The 18797-nt window shown below is 35.0% G+C and overlaps 6 protein-coding genes across 10 annotated transcripts in view; 2 read left to right on the forward strand and 4 right to left on the reverse strand.

Moving 5' to 3' along the window:
- Positions 1–1561, reverse strand: part of LOC120775344 — a 60948-nt gene extending 59387 nt beyond the window's left edge. The window contains exons 1-2 of one of the 4 annotated variants that reach the window (XM_040105491.1): positions 1543–1561; positions 856–995 (exon numbers count right to left, since the gene is read on the reverse strand). The gene's annotated coding sequence lies outside the window, so the exon portion shown is untranslated. Of the gene's footprint in view, positions 1–855; positions 1462–1542 lie in introns of those variants that run through there. The other 3 variants (XM_040105492.1, XM_040105490.1, XM_040105493.1) reach the window with 3 other exon arrangements.
- An 842-nt stretch (positions 1562–2403) lies between these two features.
- Positions 2404–3470, forward strand: LOC120774464. The gene is made up of 2 exons (XM_040104120.1): positions 2404–3026; positions 3106–3470. The coding sequence occupies exons 1-2, from the start codon at positions 2544–2546 to the stop codon at positions 3328–3330; spliced, it is 708 nt and encodes a 235-aa protein (XP_039960054.1). The 5' UTR covers positions 2404–2543; the 3' UTR covers positions 3331–3470.
- An 84-nt stretch (positions 3471–3554) lies between these two features.
- Positions 3555–5579, reverse strand: LOC120774183 (pyruvate dehydrogenase E1 component subunit alpha, mitochondrial-like). Of its 2 annotated transcripts, XM_040103604.1 has the most exons (6): positions 5181–5579; positions 4931–5120; positions 4661–4863; positions 4427–4598; positions 4046–4368; positions 3555–3984 (listed from the first exon to the last, which is right to left on the reverse strand). In XM_040103604.1, the coding sequence occupies exons 1-6, from the start codon at positions 5334–5336 to the stop codon at positions 3637–3639; spliced, it is 1392 nt and encodes a 463-aa protein (XP_039959538.1). In that variant the 5' UTR covers positions 5337–5579; the 3' UTR covers positions 3555–3636. The 2 variants fall into 2 exon arrangements, with proteins under 2 accessions (XP_039959538.1, XP_039959537.1); XM_040103603.1 differs by having other exon boundaries at positions 4931–5579.
- Positions 5580–5753: 174 nt separating this feature from the next.
- Positions 5754–8806, reverse strand: LOC120774184 (pyruvate dehydrogenase E1 component subunit alpha, mitochondrial-like). The gene is made up of 6 exons (XM_040103605.1): positions 8633–8806; positions 8348–8416; positions 7337–7526; positions 7066–7268; positions 6484–6978; positions 5754–6420 (listed from the first exon to the last, which is right to left on the reverse strand). Exons 1-6 carry the CDS (start codon positions 8690–8692, stop codon positions 6238–6240), a joined length of 1200 nt encoding a protein of 399 aa, XP_039959539.1. The 5' UTR covers positions 8693–8806; the 3' UTR covers positions 5754–6237.
- A 330-nt stretch (positions 8807–9136) lies between these two features.
- Positions 9137–18782, forward strand: LOC120773683 (DNA-directed RNA polymerase III subunit RPC1). Its single transcript, XM_040102714.1, has 13 exons — positions 9137–9270; positions 9330–9459; positions 9517–10160; positions 10226–11310; positions 11384–11529; positions 15357–15774; positions 15839–15996; positions 16068–16345; positions 16417–16684; positions 17035–17175; positions 17243–17361; positions 17426–17933; positions 18447–18782. Exons 1-13 carry the CDS (start codon positions 9227–9229, stop codon positions 18639–18641), a joined length of 4134 nt encoding a protein of 1377 aa, XP_039958648.1. The 5' UTR covers positions 9137–9226; the 3' UTR covers positions 18642–18782.
- LOC120773685 (brachyurin) lies at positions 12639–14456 on the reverse strand. The gene is made up of 2 exons (XM_040102716.1): positions 14125–14456; positions 12639–13491 (listed from the first exon to the last, which is right to left on the reverse strand). The coding sequence occupies exons 1-2, from the start codon at positions 14221–14223 to the stop codon at positions 12754–12756; spliced, it is 837 nt and encodes a 278-aa protein (XP_039958650.1). The 5' UTR covers positions 14224–14456; the 3' UTR covers positions 12639–12753.
- Positions 18783–18797: the final 15 nt, after the last annotated feature.

Consider the following 18797-nt stretch of genomic DNA (forward strand, 5'->3'; position numbering starts at 1 on the left):
ATTTATTAGTTATCAAAATTTATTTCAAAATAAGGTCATCTCTACATATTCGACTACAAATGGTTTAATGTTGTTTCTATTTGATCTTCAGTTAGTTCTGTTTTAATGAATGTTTATTTAAACCAGACTTTTTTTATTAAATATATAACAGTTATGAAAACAAATTTTTTTTAATATTGACAACAGAAATTTCACAAGAATATTTTCTGAAATAAAGCTTAAAATATATGATTTTTATTCAATATTCGAACATTTTCAATGAAAAATTATTTATAGTAAAAAATATCGCTAATGATATACATATTTAAATAGATATAATTTATTTAAGGAGTTATGGCGACTTGCGAGCTGTAAAATCGATTTTTTGTTTTGGATATATGTGTGTATGTATGTATGTACATACATATGGATTGCATATCGAATGTCCATATGTATATTTACAAATATCTCTGTTTCGGCAAAAAGTTTCGAGCATATTTGAAAGAACCCAGTATAAAGCTCAAAACTTTAAAGGAGTTTTCCTCGAATTTCTCCGCTATTGTCTATATTAAATCCTCTATTGAACATTTTACTTATTTATTAAAAAATAATTTGCAGAAAAATGCACTTTTTCTGATTTGCAAGTAGATATACATAACTCAATCGTTTAAAAATTAGTTGTTTTTTTATGTGCCTGTTCTGCTGTCGGTTTGCAAAATCAATGAAAAATTTACTTAATTTCAGAAATATTTCACATAAAATGGTGAGATTTAACATTGAAATTGGATTTAATAATTCGGATTAGAAACTAATATTTTCTTTTACAGCAGATTGTATTTATCTATTTCAATTTTGAAATTATAATAGTTTACTTACCAACAATTTCTATGAAACTGTTATTGACGTTTTTAAGAATTTTTAAATATTTACGAAGAAATTTCTAGCTTTATTTCATTAATTTTTTGTATATTTTTTTTTAAATATCACACCGTATTTTTAGATGTTATTACGCTTCCCTATGTGTGCAATAAAAAACGGTATTTGTAGGTAATATATCGATAAATTTTAATTTCGAATATAAAATATATATTTGAAATGTTTTTGGCACTTTTCATCAAATATCAATCAGTGAATAAAACAAGTTTCAGAAAATATATTTTGTGACACACACGTATAAATATGTACACACACCTACACTCGCACGTTACACCCACTTAAGTGACATTGGCTGATGTCGCCAAAAACTTAGCGATCAAAAAATTTATAACACCACATACATTTTTCATAATAAAACTATAGCACCGACATCACTAAAGGCACAACTAATGTCATATGAAAATAATATTTAACTTTCCCATAATAACACACAGGCGCCACTATTTTGATTGCCAATTCATAATAGTATTCAAACACTCGACAAGTAATTTTCACACGCGAAAATAGAAAAATATTAAAAACACGACACGCGTCATACAAAAAGCTTAAATATTTAAAAATACTCGTTTACTCTACATAAATATATATGATTTTAGTAAATTTATTAAAGACATTTTTTGAAAATACCGAATTTCAAATACTTTTATCGAACGTTATACTCGGCGAAGCGGTTAAAGACTGAGCTGATATCCGTGTAAAGAACTAAAAGCGAGCACGATCCAATTGAAGCGACCACTAGCCAAAAGCAGCTGAGAGCAACAAAATCTAACGAGCTCATACGAATGTATGGGAGAGCGCATTGATCGGCGGTTATGTCGCTGATGTGCAAGGTGATTTCTTGTGAAGATGCCTTTTTAATATACAAAAATATGTTAATTCTTAAATGTATGTGCACATGTGTTTATATACCACGTTTGTATATGTATGCATTTATGAAGATAAGAATAAGAAGATAACTATGTGCGAACATTTTTTAAAAGAAAATTATTTAATTTCAGTCTCCTTGTGAGAATTCAAGCTCTTTTTGGATACTATCCTATATATTTCTCCAATTCTTCTTATAAATAACTGTGTTTTAGAATATTATTTCTGTATGCTTAAACTTAAATTCACAGTTTCTATTTCCGCTTCCGCGCTCATGAGTAAGCTGTGAACGAAAAAATTCACAATAAGTGGCAGTATCGATATCTGTTTTGGATTTCTTTTGCTTGATTATTATTACTTGTATCACTGTGATGGGGAGAGATATTGTTACTAAATTGTCTTCGTTTTTTATCGAAAATAAATTAATGTAATATAAATATGTAAAAGCAGTTTTTTAACTTTTAATTTAAAAATTATAAAGACAAATATTTTTGACTAATAGATATTTCTATCGTACTTTTCTCTTTAATACGAGTATATAGTATGTAATTACATTTTAAGTAAACCAGTGAAGGATATTAATGTGTATATCGATTATTTAGTTTTCTTTTGCATCACTAGTAAAGAAGTATACAAAACAACAAAGTGATAATTTCAATGAACATACGGAATAAATTTGTTTTTATCAGCATTTCTCCAAAAAAATTTCACAACTATATTGCGTAGCTTTTAGTGCAGTTTATTAGTAAAGCTTAAACTTAAAAATGACCACAAAATATGCTATGCTGGCACGGACATCACGTTTGCAGTCGGTTGCATCGACTGAGGAGCTTGAAGAAGCTTCAACAGAGCTGCAGAATTTCACAGTTGCTGCTGGCACACTCATAAAAGTTGCATCAGAGCCATCAGCTCCTACGCACAACTTACAAGTGTTTGTTTATGATCCAGTGCTCCGTGAACCCAACACAACGCGCATATATCAATGCGCGCAAGATAGTTTATTGCCCGTGTCTGATGATTTATGGCCATTTATCGTGAGCATACCAGAACCAAACCGTCGCTTGCAACTTGTACAAGATAGCAGTCGTTGTAACTGGTTATATACCGCAATGCCAGGTGATGTAGTTAGTGTACCGGCTCGCTACTTTGATCGTGATGATTTTAGGCTTTTTGACTGCATTATTTGTTATATTGGTCCAGTACCGGAAATACATCCAGTTGGTTATTTCTTTGCCTTGGAATTGCTGGTCAGTTAACAGAAAATTCTAGAGTACTTATATGTATTTATATATATATATATATATACATACGAATTACCTATTTCAGGATGATGTTCAATCTCCACAAGCTGCTGATATATCTTTTACAAGGAAATATTTCGCTTGCGATGCGGATGCGGCAATATTTATTACAGCTGATCGCATTTTACCGACACCATCATCGCAAGACGAAGAAATCGAAAGTGCAAATGAAGCGCCAGAAAATAGCTGGTCTTTCACTAATTTTATACAAAATACCGTAGATAGTATTCGTGCATCACTGCCGTTATAGGTGCTAGCATTAAATTAATAACTGATAAGATGAAATTTGGAGGAGATATTTCATGAAATTTCATCATTTTTTTTCATAATGGATTCCATACTATATTTAATTTCGTATATACATAAATATAATAATTACTTATTTTTTAAATACATACATGAATATTTTGAATTTTACAGTTAAAAATTTATTTGAAATTATTACATAAATAATGCATATACATATATGAAAGTAGAATTTTATAATTTATTTAATGCCTCAAAAGAAATTTATAACCATTTTTATTTCCTTTCTACCTTTTCTCGCTACTAGCAATTATTTCTTCTCGGGCTTGTTATTCGATTTGGATGTCTGATTGGATTTTTTACCTTTTTCCACATCTTTTATCGCTTCCATCTGCGCCTCCCACTCCTTTATTTCCAATGGTATATCTTTAGGCTCCAATTTGGTGTCCGGTGTAAATGATTTTAACTTAATATGATCTTTTTCAAGTGTCTTGCCCGCATGGAAATGTTTATGTCGATTCCCGATCGTATCACGTATACCCACTTCCTTATTATCCATATAAACATCTGCCCACAATTCTTCCTTTTTTACTTCATTGGATTTCTTAGCCTTTTCAGCTGCTTCATCGATGTTCTTCCGAATGTCCTCATCTATTTTCTAAACAACATACGACAAATTATATGTATGTAGTAAAGCTTTAAAAATTGTAGTAAAATACTTTGCACTGATCCTCGGCTAATAAGCCTTGCGATATAGCTATTTCTTTGAAATAACTTATAGGATCACGTTTGCTACGCACTTCCGCAACCTCATCGCGTGTACGGTAACTTGTGCCCGGATCCGACATTGAATGACCAAAATATCGATATGTATGCGCTTCTATGATAATTGGTCCTTCTTTTTGAACAAAGCCAATAGCGAATTCCGCAGCATTATGCATTGCCAAAATATTCATACCATCGACGTAAATACCAGGCAATGGCACACCACGTGTGTAATATTCAATAGAACACGAAGAACGATGCATTTTTGTGCCCATACCTAATAGCAAGTCAACAGGAAACTTTAGACATTTAAATTTTCACTATTTACCACTTACCGTATTCATTATTTTCACAAACAAAAATTACCGGCAAACGCCAAAGACAAGCTATATTATATGCTTCAAATATTTGTCCTTGGTTGGCGGCACCATCTCCGTACAAAACCACACAAACGTTACCTTTCGCTTCATTTTTTAATGCAAGTCCAATTCCAGCGCCCAGAGGCACCTATTACATTGTAAAGTAGTACATAATAAATGCTAATGCTATAAGGATTTTTTCCTACTTGCCTGTGCACCCACAATGCCATTACCACCGTAGAATCTTTTATTGTACATATGCATGGATCCGCCTTTACCCCGCTGACAGCCCGACTCACGTCCAGCCAATTCGGCGAGTATTTCCACTGGCTTAAGACCCATCAAATAGCACCAACCGTGGCAACGGTATGCCGTAATAAGGTGATCCGTGGGACGCATTGCAGCATGTATGCCTATTAAATGCAGCAATTGCTAAGGTTTTTTAAATTCTTAAACTGCATTCACCTATTATTCACGTACCCACACAAACAGCTTCCTGTCCAGAGTAGAGGTGGCAAAAACCGCGCACGAGTTTTGCCTTATACATAGCATTCGCAACAGTTTCCAAACGCCGTATGGTAGCCATTTGTTTATATATGCGTTCTGCTTGTTCCGTATTTATAGTTATGGTTTTAGATGGAAATGTTTCCAGACGAATGCATTTGAAAGTCTTAAATATTATTTTAGAATAAATGAGTATAAAAAGTAACTTTTTTTCTATGCTACGTACATCGGGGATCTCGATAGTTGCCTCGCTGGCATAGTTGTGGTGCGGTAATTCTCTTTGCTCTTCGTATTCTTTATAGAACCAACGGAATAGTCGCAAATCATACGACCAATTCTTGAACGATTGTCTGACTCTTGCACGCGCAACGACAGCCAACATGTTCAAAGTGGAAGTAATTGTTTTAATAGTATTTGTACTAATATTTTTTTTTACAAATATTTGTGCACATTAACGCAAAAGTTAACAAATAAATGTAAACATAAATTGGAATTTTCAGATTTTTGAAAAGATGCCGAAATTGCCAACATATTTCTTTATTTACTGAATTACTCCTAATTTACTTTTGTTAAGTATATGCCAAAGTAGGTAAATGGTAAACTTGTATTAGTTATGTTGAAAGATATGCAAGAATTTGTCTAACATTGCCTTAACGGATAGTGAGCAAAAATTATCTTATTAAAAAAAAAAAATACTCAACTACGTATGCAAACATTGAACGGAATAATGGTTTGTGGAAACCCTGTAATATAAAAAACTTGTTTTTTCTTTTGTACATATTTTTTACTTTTATTTCGTTAATTTTTGCAACTTTAGTTAAACCCCTTGCCAATAATGCAAATTGCAACTTTTAAAACTATATTATTCGTTAACAAACATAATATCTCCGCTTTAATGGACAGTTTTAATAAATATACAATGATATTTTTGGTATTTACAAAACCAAAATAAAAATAAATGTATATTCAACATTTTGGCTATGTATGCATTGGATAATTTTTAATGTTACCAACAAAAAATATCGCAAATTATATATAGTATAAGTCTAACTAGAATATCTCGTTATAAAGTCATTGTGTAATGATAACGTTGATTTTACTAATTTAACGTGTGTGTAAATACCATTTTATGTTAGAGAATTGCATACGTTTGTCTTATGTGAATAATATGTTTGAATTTCACTAGTGATTCGGCTACACTTTTATCTTATGGCTACAAGCAGACGTTGGTTTGTTGCTTAAACTTCGTTTTACAATTTTTAGCTACTTCAAATGCTAATGGCTTAGTGGTTGACGCCTTTGCGTTGGGAAATATGCGCAATGTTATAGCTACTTAAACCACGTATCTTTGGTTCCAAATTGCTTGAGTAAACATCAGTCCACAGACCGGTTACAGGCAGTTCTTTGTCATTCTTAGCGACTTGTGTGGCTTCGTCGATTTCCTTGCGCACCTTAGTATCGATTTCCTATAAAGAGAAATGAAATTGAATATATCGGACATAGTATTTTCGCAATTTGTTTACACCCACCTTAATCTCATCAGCAGACAAAAGTCCGTGCTCAATGCACAACTCCTTAAACGATGTGATGGGATCACGCTTTTGACGCACTTCTTGGATTTCCTCACGTGTACGGTAGCTTGTACCGGGATCAGACATAGAGTGGCCGGAATAACGATAAGTATTGGTTTCCAATACAATTGGACCAACCTTATTCACATATTCGATGGCAAATTCGGTGGCACTACGTACAGCTAAAATATCCATACCATCAACCCAGATACCGGGTACTACATCACCGCGTGTATAGTAGTCAGTGTTGCTGGAGCCACGTGCCGTACTGGTACCCATAGCATAGTTATTATTTTCGCAAACGAAAATTGCCGGCAATTTCCACAAAGCAGCCATGTTATAAGACTCAAACACCTGACCTTGATTGGCAGCACCATCACCGTAAAGTGATAGGCAGACTCCGCCATTGCCTTTGTACTGGCAGGCGAGTGCAACGCCCGTACCAAGTGGTACCTAATCGATACAATATTTTAATAGAGAGAATTTAGAAATATAATTATATATATGTATGTATAATTTAATTACATGTATTTGACATACCTGTGCACCCACAATGCCATTACCACCGAAGAAGTTTGGCGCATACATATGCATAGAGCCACCTTTGCCCAAGGCACAGCCACTCTGGCGACCAGTCAACTCAGCTAGTACACCCACTGGTGAGACACCCATTAAATAGGTCCAACCGTGTACACGGTAAGCAGAGATTATATTATCCTGTTCACGCATGGCGGCTTTCATGCCTAAAATAAAAATAAAAGTAACATTTTTATATTGGTTATTTACTCATATACTTAAATGTTCTACTCACCTACGGCACATGCCTCCTGCCCAGAGTACAAGTGACAGAAACCGCGAATGATTTTCTCCTTGTACAAATTACCAGCGGCAGTTTCGATACGACGAATTGTCTGCATTTGGGTGTAATATTTGGTTGCATCCTCTTTGGTGAGTGTGACGGTTGATTCGGGGCCTTTATCGAGCCTATGCAGCTTAAATGGCTGCATTAAAATGAAACATTTTGAATAAAAAGTTCAACTTCTGAATTCTACTTGTATACTATTATAGTCATTGAAGCCAATTTAAGTGGTTGTGACTGATAGATAAAATAAAACTATAACATTTTGAATGAGATTATAGCTAATAGTTACTAAAACTTTCGGCACTCGAGCTGTGGAGTGCAATCAGCTGTTTTCTTTACTTCTAATTGCCGGTAAAAATAATAAAGCAAGTTAACAATTAGCGGGATTGTTGTTGATGAGACTAATTATCTTCAAAAACCACTTGAAGGTATTAACATTTGCTTTTACATGCATGTGTTTTAGCATTTTATAAGCTGCTGTGAAAATATCGCTGATAAACGGCCGACGGCAAACCACGCGACAAATTTGAAATATAAAAAAAACATCAGATAACAGCGCCAGTTGACGTGAACATAGCATGTCATTAATATTAGATTTGCTTCTTAATACATATGTATATGCATTTTTTATTGTTCCTTACTACTTATTACTTTAATGACCTTCAGTATATTGTACACGCAATAGTAAGGGTAAAAGTATGTACGCACATTTTTTTATCAATAGCTTTGCTTTCGAAAAAAAAATCTTATTAATTGTTTATATGGTTTTGCTAAATATTTGCAATTTAGCCACCTGACCATTCTTTTTCATTCCATTTCTACAAAAAAGAATTATCTGCTACAGCACTGTCCCCACAATGCTGTGTCAAAAGGTGTTATGTAACAACATATGAAAGAAGTGGGGTAAAGAAGATAGAAGCTTATGCTTTGAGCAGGGTAAGGTGAGGGTGATACACTTACGCGATTAACTTGTACGGTCGCCTCCGTTGCGTATTTGTTCGATTTTTGTACACCAGATTGGGCGGCATTCTGGAATAAACCGAAAAAGGATGAATAATTCCTGCACATGTTAAAATTTGTTGTTTTAGTTTTAGCTGCCAATGCTGCTGCTGCTGGCTGATGTTGTAAGCTGCAGCTAACCAAAGGAGCTACATGCTGTCGCTGAAGCAGGTTCAACATGCTCCAACCAACGAGACGACGGCCACATGAAGTTGTCGTCGTCACCAGCATTCTGCGGTTACATACTTTTTGCAATTGTTTCGCCACGACTGGCAATTCGCTGCATCTGGAAAGTGTACGCAACATTTTTTCACTTTATCGAATCGTAAATTATCGTAAATTTAATATAAAATATGACTTTTTTCCACCACTCGAAATCGCGTAACACCTCGACCAAAAAGAACGTCACGGAATACACGAATGTCAAATGCGAAAAAACTGATAAGTGAAATTGCTGTGCTGCTTCTTCCTTTGCAAAACTGTGAATAACTAGTCACAAATCAGGCCATGGTGTTTTTTATGTTTTATGTGCAAAGGCATTTAAAAAAAAAAAATTATATCACCTTTTAGCAAACTTTGGAAAAAGTTTGTTCTTGCAGTTCTTATTCCAATAATATTAAATTTGAGAGAAGGCCTTACTGTACGGCACATTCGAACAGCTGTTGAATGGTCCCTCATTTTTTCCCCTTGAGGGAAACATACAACACTGCTTGTTGTTTTGACATTTATCGTACGCAAAAACAACAGGCGGCATGCTGTGGATTTCATGAATTAATCGTGTATTTCAAACAATTTGTGTTTGTAGTAAAATAACTACTCTTTGAAAACAATTCCAACAAAATGCCGAAAGAGCAATTTCGTGAAGCTGATGTGATCAAAAAAATGTATATAAGAACTTTGCCAATACCAATACCATTAAGTAATATGTGTTTATATTTTCTAGCTCCCATGTGCAGTTTTGCATCAGCAGTCCCGAAGAAATACAACAGGAATCACATTTGCGCATTGTTTCCAAAAATCTGTACCAGGGACAACGCGAGCCGGTACCCTATGGCGTGCTGGATAAACGTATGGTAAGAATTTATAGTTGTTTTTAAAGTAATAAATTACTTATATATACTCACTTGTAGGGCGTGAGCTCGAAAGACGCCACCTGTGACACATGTGGCCAAGGGCTAAATGAATGTATCGGTCATTTCGGTTATCTGGATCTTGCCTTACCGGTATTCCATATTGGACACTTCCGGTCGACAATATCAATCTTGCAAATGATTTGTAAAAGCTGCTCGCATGTTATGCTGCGCGAAGTGGATAAGCGTATATATGAGAAAAAATTACTTAATCCAAACCTATCATATTTAGCGAAGAAATCTTTGCACGGCCAAATATTAAACAAAGCAAAGAAACAGACGAAATGCCCTAATTGTGAAGCACCCAATGGCGGTGTGAAGAAAGGTCCAGGTTTATTAAAAATTCTACATGATCCCTGTAAGGGAAAGAAACCGGACGCTATAATGACCGATGCGCTAAATGAATTACTACAAGCAACTGAAAATAATCGCGAATTGCAGCAAATGCTGACGTCATACAATCAAGTTGAGGAGCTTAATCCTTTAACCGTATTGGAATTATTCAAAACAATACCGAAAAATGATATACCACTTTTGGGTATGACTTCTGGCGATGCCAGTCCGGCAAATTTGATCGTGACACGTGTTTTCGTGCCACCGGTATGCATACGTCCCTCTGTGCTGTCCGAGGTAAAAGCAGGCACGTAAGTAATCTAATATGGTAAATTAAAAAAAATATTGTATACAAGTTTAATTAATTACTATACAGCACCGAAGATGACTTGACCATGAAGCAAAGCGAAATTTTACTTATCAACGATGTTATACAGAAGCATATGACGGGTGGTGGCAAAATTGAGCTCATTCAAGAAGATTGGGATTTTTTACAACTTCACGTTGCGCTATACTTTCACAGTGAAATTTCTGGTATTCCACTAAATATGGCACCCAAGAAGACCACACGTGGCATTGTTCAACGTTTGAAAGGCAAACAAGGCCGATTTCGCGGTAATCTCTCTGGCAAAAGAGTAGACTTCTCCGGTCGTACCGTAATCTCACCAGATCCTAACCTCATGATACACCAAGTTGGTGTACCGGAGCGTGTTGCTAAAATACTTACCTATCCGGAACGTGTAAATCCCGCTAATATACAAAAAATGAAAGAGTTGGTGAAAAATGGCACACAGAAGCATCCGGGTGCCAATTATGTGCAACAACGTGGCTCCACGTTCAAAAAGTATCTTGCTTACGGCAATCGTGACAAAGTAGCGCATGACTTAAAGTGTGGGGACATTGTGGAAAGGCATTTATGCGATGGCGATATAGTGCTTTTCAATCGCCAACCATCACTACATAAAATGTCGATTATGTGTCACCAAGCTAAAGTGCAGCCACAACGTACATTTCGTTTTAACGAGTGTGCTTGTACGCCATATAACGCAGATTTCGACGGCGATGAAATGAATTTACACTTGCCACAAACGGAGGAGGCGCGTGCAGAGGCGCTAATACTCATGGGCAATAAATCGAATCTGATAACACCGAAAAATGGTGAAATACTCATTGCGGCAACACAAGATTTCATAACTGGCGGCTATTTGCTTACTCAAAAAGATGAATTTCTGACCAAGGAGCAAGCAATGCAATTAGCGGCATGCTTTCTAGCCGGACCCGATGCCAATATGCGCATCGATATGCCGCCACCGGCAATATTGAAGCCACGAAAACTCTGGACAGGCAAGCAAATATTCAGTCTACTATTGCGTCCAAACAAAGAATGTCCGGTGAAGGCGAATTTGATAACCAAGGGCCGTAATTATACATCCAACTATGATCTATGCATACGAGATTCGTGTAAGTTATTTCAAGTTACATGTATCAAATGTGTATAATTTTAATTTAAAATTTCTTTAAACTGCTATTTTAGGGGTGATTATACGTAACTCGGAGCTAATTTGTGGTTCGATGGATAAAAGCACTTTGGGTTCGGGCACCAAAAACTGCATATTCTATGTTATACTCCGTGACTTCGGTGAACTATATGCTACCAAATGCATGTGGAGGTTGGCAAGGGTAAGTAAAACACTCAAACATAACTTAAATCAACTAAAATATCATGTAAAAATTGAATGACAATTTTTTTTTATTTTATAATCCCAAAAATTTAGAGTAAACTCGGATTAAAAATTAAAAACAAATTTTAATCCAAAATTGAAAAAAACGTTAAATCAAGTTTAAATTAAAAATATCTTATTTTAATTTAATTTTTTTTTTTCAATTTAATTTTTTTTATTTAAATTAGTCCGTTGACTACTAACTTTTAGTTATCTATAAAAATCTTTCTTTATTATCAACATAATTTTATTACTATATTTAATTACTCTTAATTCTACAATAATTTTTCAGTTAAAAATATGTAAATCCTTTTTTGTCACTTTTGATAATAAAAATAATTCCAATTACGAATTTCTAATTCTAATCTATTATTCTATTAGATTTTTAATTAAAAATTAAATACATTTAATTTTTTTATTATAAAATTTTTTAATCAAAGAATTCACAATGCTTCTTAGACGGGGTGAAAAAACAAAACCATTCAGCACTATAAAATTCAAAAATTTCTATTTTCCTCTGATAATAATTGATTTTGTCATTAGTATGGGATATCTTTTCATATATGTACACATATTTTGTTGTAGCAAATCATTATCAGTCTAATTACTCCTTAAGCTTGTGAAAGCATTCTTTTAATTTCCTATGGAAAACACAAATGCTTTAAATGAACAAATTAGTGTTATTAATCAGAAAAGCGATTACAATTCCCTGCAAAAAAACCCAAACGCTCACAACGCAATTTGCTCCAATCAGCTAAAATAAAATAAAAATATCATATTATCGAAACTCAGTAAATCCCCAAACACATTTTTTTTTTTTTTAATTTAGTAACACTGCTTGAGAAAAATATAACTTGAGTACTACTGATTGGTTTACAATTATTTTCGTATCTTATCTAAATAAGAATTGAAGTGTATACGAGATATAATTAGAGATTAAAACCAATGTATATTTATGTGTAAAACCCTGCAAAAACTAATATTTTTCTAAGAAAAACTCGAAACTATTTTATTTGCAGGACTAGGTGTTTGCTTAACACATATACCCGATAGTTTATGACACCAAAATTCATTACACAAACTCTTTATTTAGGTTATAGGTTAGGTTTTTATAAAAAACAGAAATTAGTTTGAAAATCATAGCACAGTTTATTTCTTTTATAACTCAAGTATAAGCCCGCAATCAATAACTAGTGAAGTTAATACCCGTCACCTGTGAAATGTAACTCAGGAACGAGGTTAAACGCGCATAACCAGATGGATACTTCATGGTGCACATATCTTCTGCCACAAATGAGTTTATACCGATTTGCATCCAGTTGCCATTCAAATCGCGTGTTATTAGCGGTCCACCAGAATCCCCACTACATATCGACATGTCAGTGCCATTTTCGCCTTGCGCGCATAGCGTTGAAGGTATCACAACGCTCGAGCCAAATACGTCGCCGCATTGACTATTATTAATAATCTGCACTTGTGCATACAATAATAAGTTTGAGGATTCCAAATAATCATCGTCGGTTAAGCCAAAACCCGCAATTGTGGCAACTTGTCCAATAAAATTGAAATTCGCATAATCATTTGTCACCAATTGTATGGGTTGTATAGTTTTGCTGAATGTCAATGTTGTTGGTAACTGAATTAATGATACATCATTATTTAGTGTCGAACTATCGTAATTCGGGTTTATATACAGCTGGGTTGCGGTCATATTTAAAGCATTGGGATTATTAAGTAGCACAGTACCGAACATAATAAATACAGATGTTAGTCCATATGTACAATGTCCCGCGGTGAGCACCCAATTTGATGCGATAATTGAACCACCACATAACAAATCTTCGATTGGATCTTTTTTCAAAATCACTTGCCAGGGAAATTGACCAGGTGATGCCGGGCTACCCGATACAATGCGATTTTGCTGTTGACATAAAAAATACAAAATTAAGTCATACATCACTAATGTAATGATTTAAACAGAAGAGCAAATATAAAATTGATACTCTTATGATTAAAAAAAATCACACTATAATACATTATTTAATTATTATATAAATGTTTATTCTGATCATATTTTTCCAACTGAGTTTAAAGCCACCTGACTTTATTTGCATTAAAATACAAGAGAGCAGCAATCGGAAGTAAAATAGAAAATTTGAACTATCGCTTTAATTTTATTTCCGCATTGCCAACTGTGCAATTTATAAAATATTACAGTTCTAATGGAAATACACTTTCCTTTTGTAAACATTGAGATATATAAGGAAAATTGTTATTTTTTTGGCTTTGTATTGAATCACGTGCGATGTTAAGCAAGTAAATAATGTGCACTTCTATAAAAATGTAAATTCAAGTGTTTGTAGTATGCACGAGAGCAGTGAAAATTTATTTCGTACATACACTTTTTAGAGACATAGATTTTAATTATTTCATTTAAAAAAAAATCACACATTTTCATTATTAATCATCTCCATTAAAAATTTTAACTACCAGCCCATTTCAGCATTTTTATTTTAAATTTCACAAATTAAACTGCTTAATATTTCGAACTCACAATTTCACCCAAATCTGTCCGTGGCTCTATATAGGCCTGGGCAACCGCGAGTAGCATTATACTCTTAAGACACAGGCATGCCAGAATTTCAACTCTCATTGCAATAAAATTTTCAGTAGAAACCACGGTGATTGGTTTTTAGTAAAAGCTACAGTAATTGGCCACAACAACCAGCACTTTGCGAAATCACGACAAACTGCTCTGACGCGTCGACCGTTGCCAAGTTTTAAACACCGATATAATACTTTCGTACTCCAGCGATTAAGGCATACTATCTCTAAATGTTTCCCGCTACGGTTTTATATATGCATATCTACATTCATACATTCCATACTTTTTATCATATTAAGTTCTAAAAAAATGAAAATTTTTGCCATGAGAAAGGCAATGCTATCTCTTTTGAACACTTTGTACTTTTTAATTGTTTAATTCATTCATCAAATATTGTTATTCAATATCTTATCGGCCCAACAGGTGCTGTGCTCTCTTAATTATAGTGTTTACGACATGTTTTGTCTTTGCTAAAAATTTAATGATAGCAACTATCAGCTGTTTACTAAATTTTGTGTAATTTCTGTATAAATCCGGGAAGCAATTTCAATCAATTTTAGTTCTAATTGCTCTTGTATTTTTATGAGACAAGCGTATATGTCTGTCTTTATATACCAAAGAGTTATCGCTGCTTTCTATTGGTATCGTCAGAATTTTATTTATAGAAATTCGATACTTCATCAATTTTATAACGGTTATTGGGGTATTTGTTTGTTGGTTTAAGTTATTAACGGAAATTATGGATGTTCATACGTGTTTTTCTTTATTGAGAGTTGATTTATAGACCCTACCTCATATCACCTTACCCTCATAGAGCACCATACCTTTTCCGCGATTAAGTTTTAGTTAAAACTTCAACGTGCTCTGAGTAGGTGTGGGCGGGCTCCAATATATTTGAATTAGAGTGCAACGTCTGCAAGGATTGTCTTCTTGGGATCATTACTCGAAATTTCTTCAGAAAAGATTTCTACCGCTACAACAACAAAATTCTCGAAATAATTTTGAGAAATGTTGTCGAATTGACAGTCTTTGGTGGAATAAATTCTGGGGATTTAGAAGGAATGGTCTGATCCTGTCCTAGAGAGAATGGTCTGATCTTCAACTTGATATTAAAAAACGTACTCCAGCTTTTTTGGAAATTAAAAACTAAAACTAGAACAAAAAACAAATTATATTTGCAGATCGCTTCATATTTTATACAAAATCGTGGCTTCTCCTTCGGCATCAGCGATGTAACGCCCAGCAATAAGTTGTTGGAGGAAAAACAAAAGCTGTTAGAAAATGGCTATGCAAAATGCAATGAATACATTTTGGAAATGAAGAAAGGTACACTTCAATGTCAACCAGGTTGTACACCGGAACAAACATTGGAGGCGGTAATGCTGCGTGAACTGTCTTCTATACGTGAACAGGCAGCTAAGGCTTGCTTCCGTGAGCTGCATCCCACTAATAGTGCACTTATTATGGCGCTATCCGGTTCCAAAGGCTCCAACATCAATATATCACAGATGATTGCTTGCGTTGGTCAACAGGCTATCAACGGCAAGCGTGTGCCAAATGGATTTGAAAATCGTGCTCTGCCACATTTCGAAAAATTCTGTAATAATAAGTTCATATTTTTTTAATTTTAAATGATAATTTTAAACTTTTTTTCCAAATATAGCCGCCATACCGGCAGCACGCGGTTTCGTACAAAATAGTTTCTACTCGGGTCTGACACCTACGGAATTCTTCTTCCATACAATGGCTGGACGTGAAGGTTTGGTCGATACGGCTGTGAAAACGGCCGAGACTGGTTATCTGCAGCGTCGTTTGGTGAAGGTATTTTTTTTTTCCTATAAATATTAACAGTTTTTGTTTATATAAATAATAATTCCACCACATCTCAATAGTGCCTGGAAGATTTGGTTGTACACTACGATGGCTCTGTACGTAATGCTATAGGTGAAATAGTTGAGTTGATATATGGCGGCGATGGCTTAGACCCCGTTTTCATGGAAGTCAAAAATAAACCTGTAGATTTGGTACGCCAACTAAATCATTTGCGCGCCACCGTGCCCGATCGTAAAAGCACACCGCAAACCGCAGCAGATATTTCACCAGTAGTGCGTAAAATACTCACCGAAGATGAATTCACCATGAGTCGCAAAGATTTTCAAAGCGAAATTATGTAAGAAACCTAATATAATATATATGTATGTGTTCAAAAATAGTAAAATTATATTTGCTTTACAACAACAGCGCGTTTATCGAAAAAGTCGCGCAGAAAATCGCCAATGTACAAGCCAAATACCGACGTCACCCGAAATTGGCTAACGAAATTGAACGCCTTACTGAGGAACAAATCCGCACTTTTATGCGTTGGGTCAATGACAAGTACAATCGGGCTGTAACTGAACCTGGCACTGCCGTGGGCGCTGTTGCGGCGCAAAGTATTGGTGAGCCGGGCACACAGATGACATTGAAAACTTTCCATTTTGCTGGTGTCGCGTCGATGAACATTACGCAGGTATGTATAAAGAGTGGGTTTTAATCAAAAATATCTAAAATAGCTTAAGTCGATTTATAATAGTGAACGATCAAAATCAAGTCCATGTATGCAAAACTTTATTTTATTTGACGAAATATCTTCTCAAAGTTTGACATAAGTTATTGTCCAAGGCAGCTCTACAATGTCCGACTGAAGTATCATCCGAAGATGATGTTTTTTTTTTGTCTCAATTTTTCACGATTATAAAGACAAGATTGTATCTCCGATAAGTTGCTCCAAAGAACTCCAATTCTCTAAATTAATTTAATTCAACTTAATCTGTTATAATATACATATTATCAAAAATATACAAATTTTCTTATAAACAGGGTGTACCACGTATTGTCGAAATTATTAATGCGACAAAAACCATTTCAACGCCTATTATAACTGCTGAAATTGAGAATAACACCAGCATGGAGTTTGCGCGTAAAGTGAAGGCGCGCATTGAGAAGACTACGCTCGGCGAGGTAAGTCCCATGGCAGCATAGTATATCAGCTATATGCATTATTTTGAACATTTGAATTCCTATTAAGATTTCATCTTACATCGAGGAGGTGTACAGGCCAGATGACTGTTTCCTAGTTATACGCTTGGATTTAAACCGCATAAAAGTTTTAGGTTTAGAGATTAATGCCGAAACAGTTCGCTACTCGTAAGTAAACACAATTAACCAACTAAATTATTGAATTTTAACCGCTACTTCCGTTATATACCAGCATCTGCACGTCGAAGCTGCGCATCAAACCGGCGTTAGTAGATGTTGTCGGCTCCTCAGTAATAACCGTACACATTGATACCTCCAAACATGGCGCCACACTCAACGCCGAACTGCAACGCCTCACTATATCCATACAAAATGTTGTCGTTGCTGGTTTACCGAATATTTCACGCGCTGTCATCGCTATTGACGATGCACACACACCCGCCACATATAAACTGTGTATTGAGGGCGCAGGCTTACGCGATGTTATGGCCACTTTTGGTGTTGTCGGCGCACGCACCAAGAGTAACAATATCTGGGAAGTTTATAATACATTGGGTATTGAGGCTGCACGCACCACCATCATGACGGAAATCACGGATGTGATGGAAGGCCATGGCATGAGTGTTGATCATCGTCATATTATGCTGCTGGCCAGCCAGATGACGTCGCGCGGTGAAGTGTTGGGCATAACGCGACATGGTTTGGCCAAAATGCGTGAAAGCGTATTTAACCTGGCTTCGGTAAGTGTTGGAAATACATTATTTAATTCTATTATTTGGAGTGAACATATCCACCTGTGCTATTTTTTCAAAAATAAGTAAAAAAAAAACTGTTCTCCAACAAATGGCCCCAAAAACCTCTAAATTTGTATAATATCGGAAAAGTACACGTGACCTAACAGCGAAACATGAATTTCCCAGCAAAAAATTGTCGATCAATTTTATACTTGATACATCTAAATTTGGTTTATTCAATTTCTCTGTTGTTGTTTTTGTTGTTGCTGTAACGGCAGAAAATACTTTTTAAGTAATTTGGAGGAGTACTCCCGATCTGTCAATCCGTGATGGGATAAAACCCAGTGTCTTAAAAAAATAGCAAAATCTCTTTCGATGTCAAAACCTCTTTGATTCGTAACCTCGCCTAACAACTTATAAAATTTCCGCCACTACCTCCATCCCCTTTTCTTAATTTTGAAAATCATCGTTTAAAGCACCGCCAAAACAACCCGTTACTTAAAAAACATTACATTACAGTTTGAAAAAACCGCCGATCATTTATTCGATGCCGCCTACTTTGGTCAAACAGATGCCGTGGATGGTGTCTCCGAACGTATTATACTAGGCATGCCCGCCTCCATAGGGACCGGACTCTTTAAACTTATACACAATCATGAGGACACCGCATTGCCGGAAGTGGAACCGCCATTATTTCATGCTGTATCAGCGTGACCTTTGTGGTAAATGAACTATACCAAATCGGTGATATTTATGTATGTAATTTATTGCAAGAAATGCTGTTAATTCTACGGATGTAAGCGGTCGAAACGCAAAATGAATTTCTGAAAAATAAATATGCTAAGAAATAAGTAATTCTAACAAAATGCT

Source organism: Bactrocera tryoni, chromosome 4 (assembly GCF_016617805.1).
Source record: "Bactrocera tryoni isolate S06 chromosome 4, CSIRO_BtryS06_freeze2, whole genome shotgun sequence".
Taxonomy (NCBI): Eukaryota; Metazoa; Arthropoda; class Insecta; order Diptera; family Tephritidae; genus Bactrocera; species Bactrocera tryoni.

Bases quoted from the DNA above. Each gene is read 5' to 3' on its own strand.
- LOC120774183 (XM_040103603.1), bottom strand. From the start codon at position 5,336: ATGTTGGCTGTCGTTGCGCGTGCAAGAGTCAGACAATCGTTCAAGAAT. The intron at 4,864-4,930 runs GTACGTGAATAA...TGCATTTAATAG, and splicing joins ACAGGAAGCTGTTTGTGTGG to GCATACATGCTGCAATGCGT. The intron at 4,599-4,660 runs GCAAGTAGGAAA...ACAATGTAATAG, and splicing joins ATGGCATTGTGGGTGCACAG to GTGCCTCTGGGCGCTGGAAT.
- LOC120773685 (XM_040102716.1), bottom strand. From the start codon at position 14,223: ATGAGAGTTGAAATTCTGGCATGCCTGTGTCTTAAGAGTATAATGCTA. The intron at 13,492-14,124 runs GTGAGTTCGAAA...TTATGTCAACAG, and splicing joins GGACAGATTTGGGTGAAATT to CAAAATCGCATTGTATCGGG.
- LOC120774184 (XM_040103605.1), bottom strand. From the start codon at position 8,692: ATGTTGCGTACACTTTCCAGATGCAGCGAATTGCCAGTCGTGGCGAAA. The intron at 7,269-7,336 runs GTGAGTAGAACA...TTTTTATTTTAG, and splicing joins GCAGGAGGCATGTGCCGTAG to GCATGAAAGCCGCCATGCGT. The intron at 6,421-6,483 runs GTGGGTGTAAAC...TTCTCTTTATAG, and splicing joins TGTCTGCTGATGAGATTAAG to GAAATCGATACTAAGGTGCG.
- LOC120773683 (XM_040102714.1), top strand. From the start codon at position 9,227: ATGCCGAAAGAGCAATTTCGTGAAGCTGATGTGATCAAAAAAAT. The intron at 11,530-15,356 runs GTAAGTAAAACA...TTATATTTGCAG, and splicing joins GCATGTGGAGGTTGGCAAGG to ATCGCTTCATATTTTATACA. The intron at 17,934-18,446 runs GTAAGTGTTGGA...ATTACATTACAG, and splicing joins GCGTATTTAACCTGGCTTCG to TTTGAAAAAACCGCCGATCA.
- LOC120774464 (XM_040104120.1), top strand. From the start codon at position 2,544: ATGACCACAAAATATGCTATGCTGGCACGGACATCACGTTTGCAGTCG. The intron at 3,027-3,105 runs GTCAGTTAACAG...TACCTATTTCAG, and splicing joins TCTTTGCCTTGGAATTGCTG to GATGATGTTCAATCTCCACA.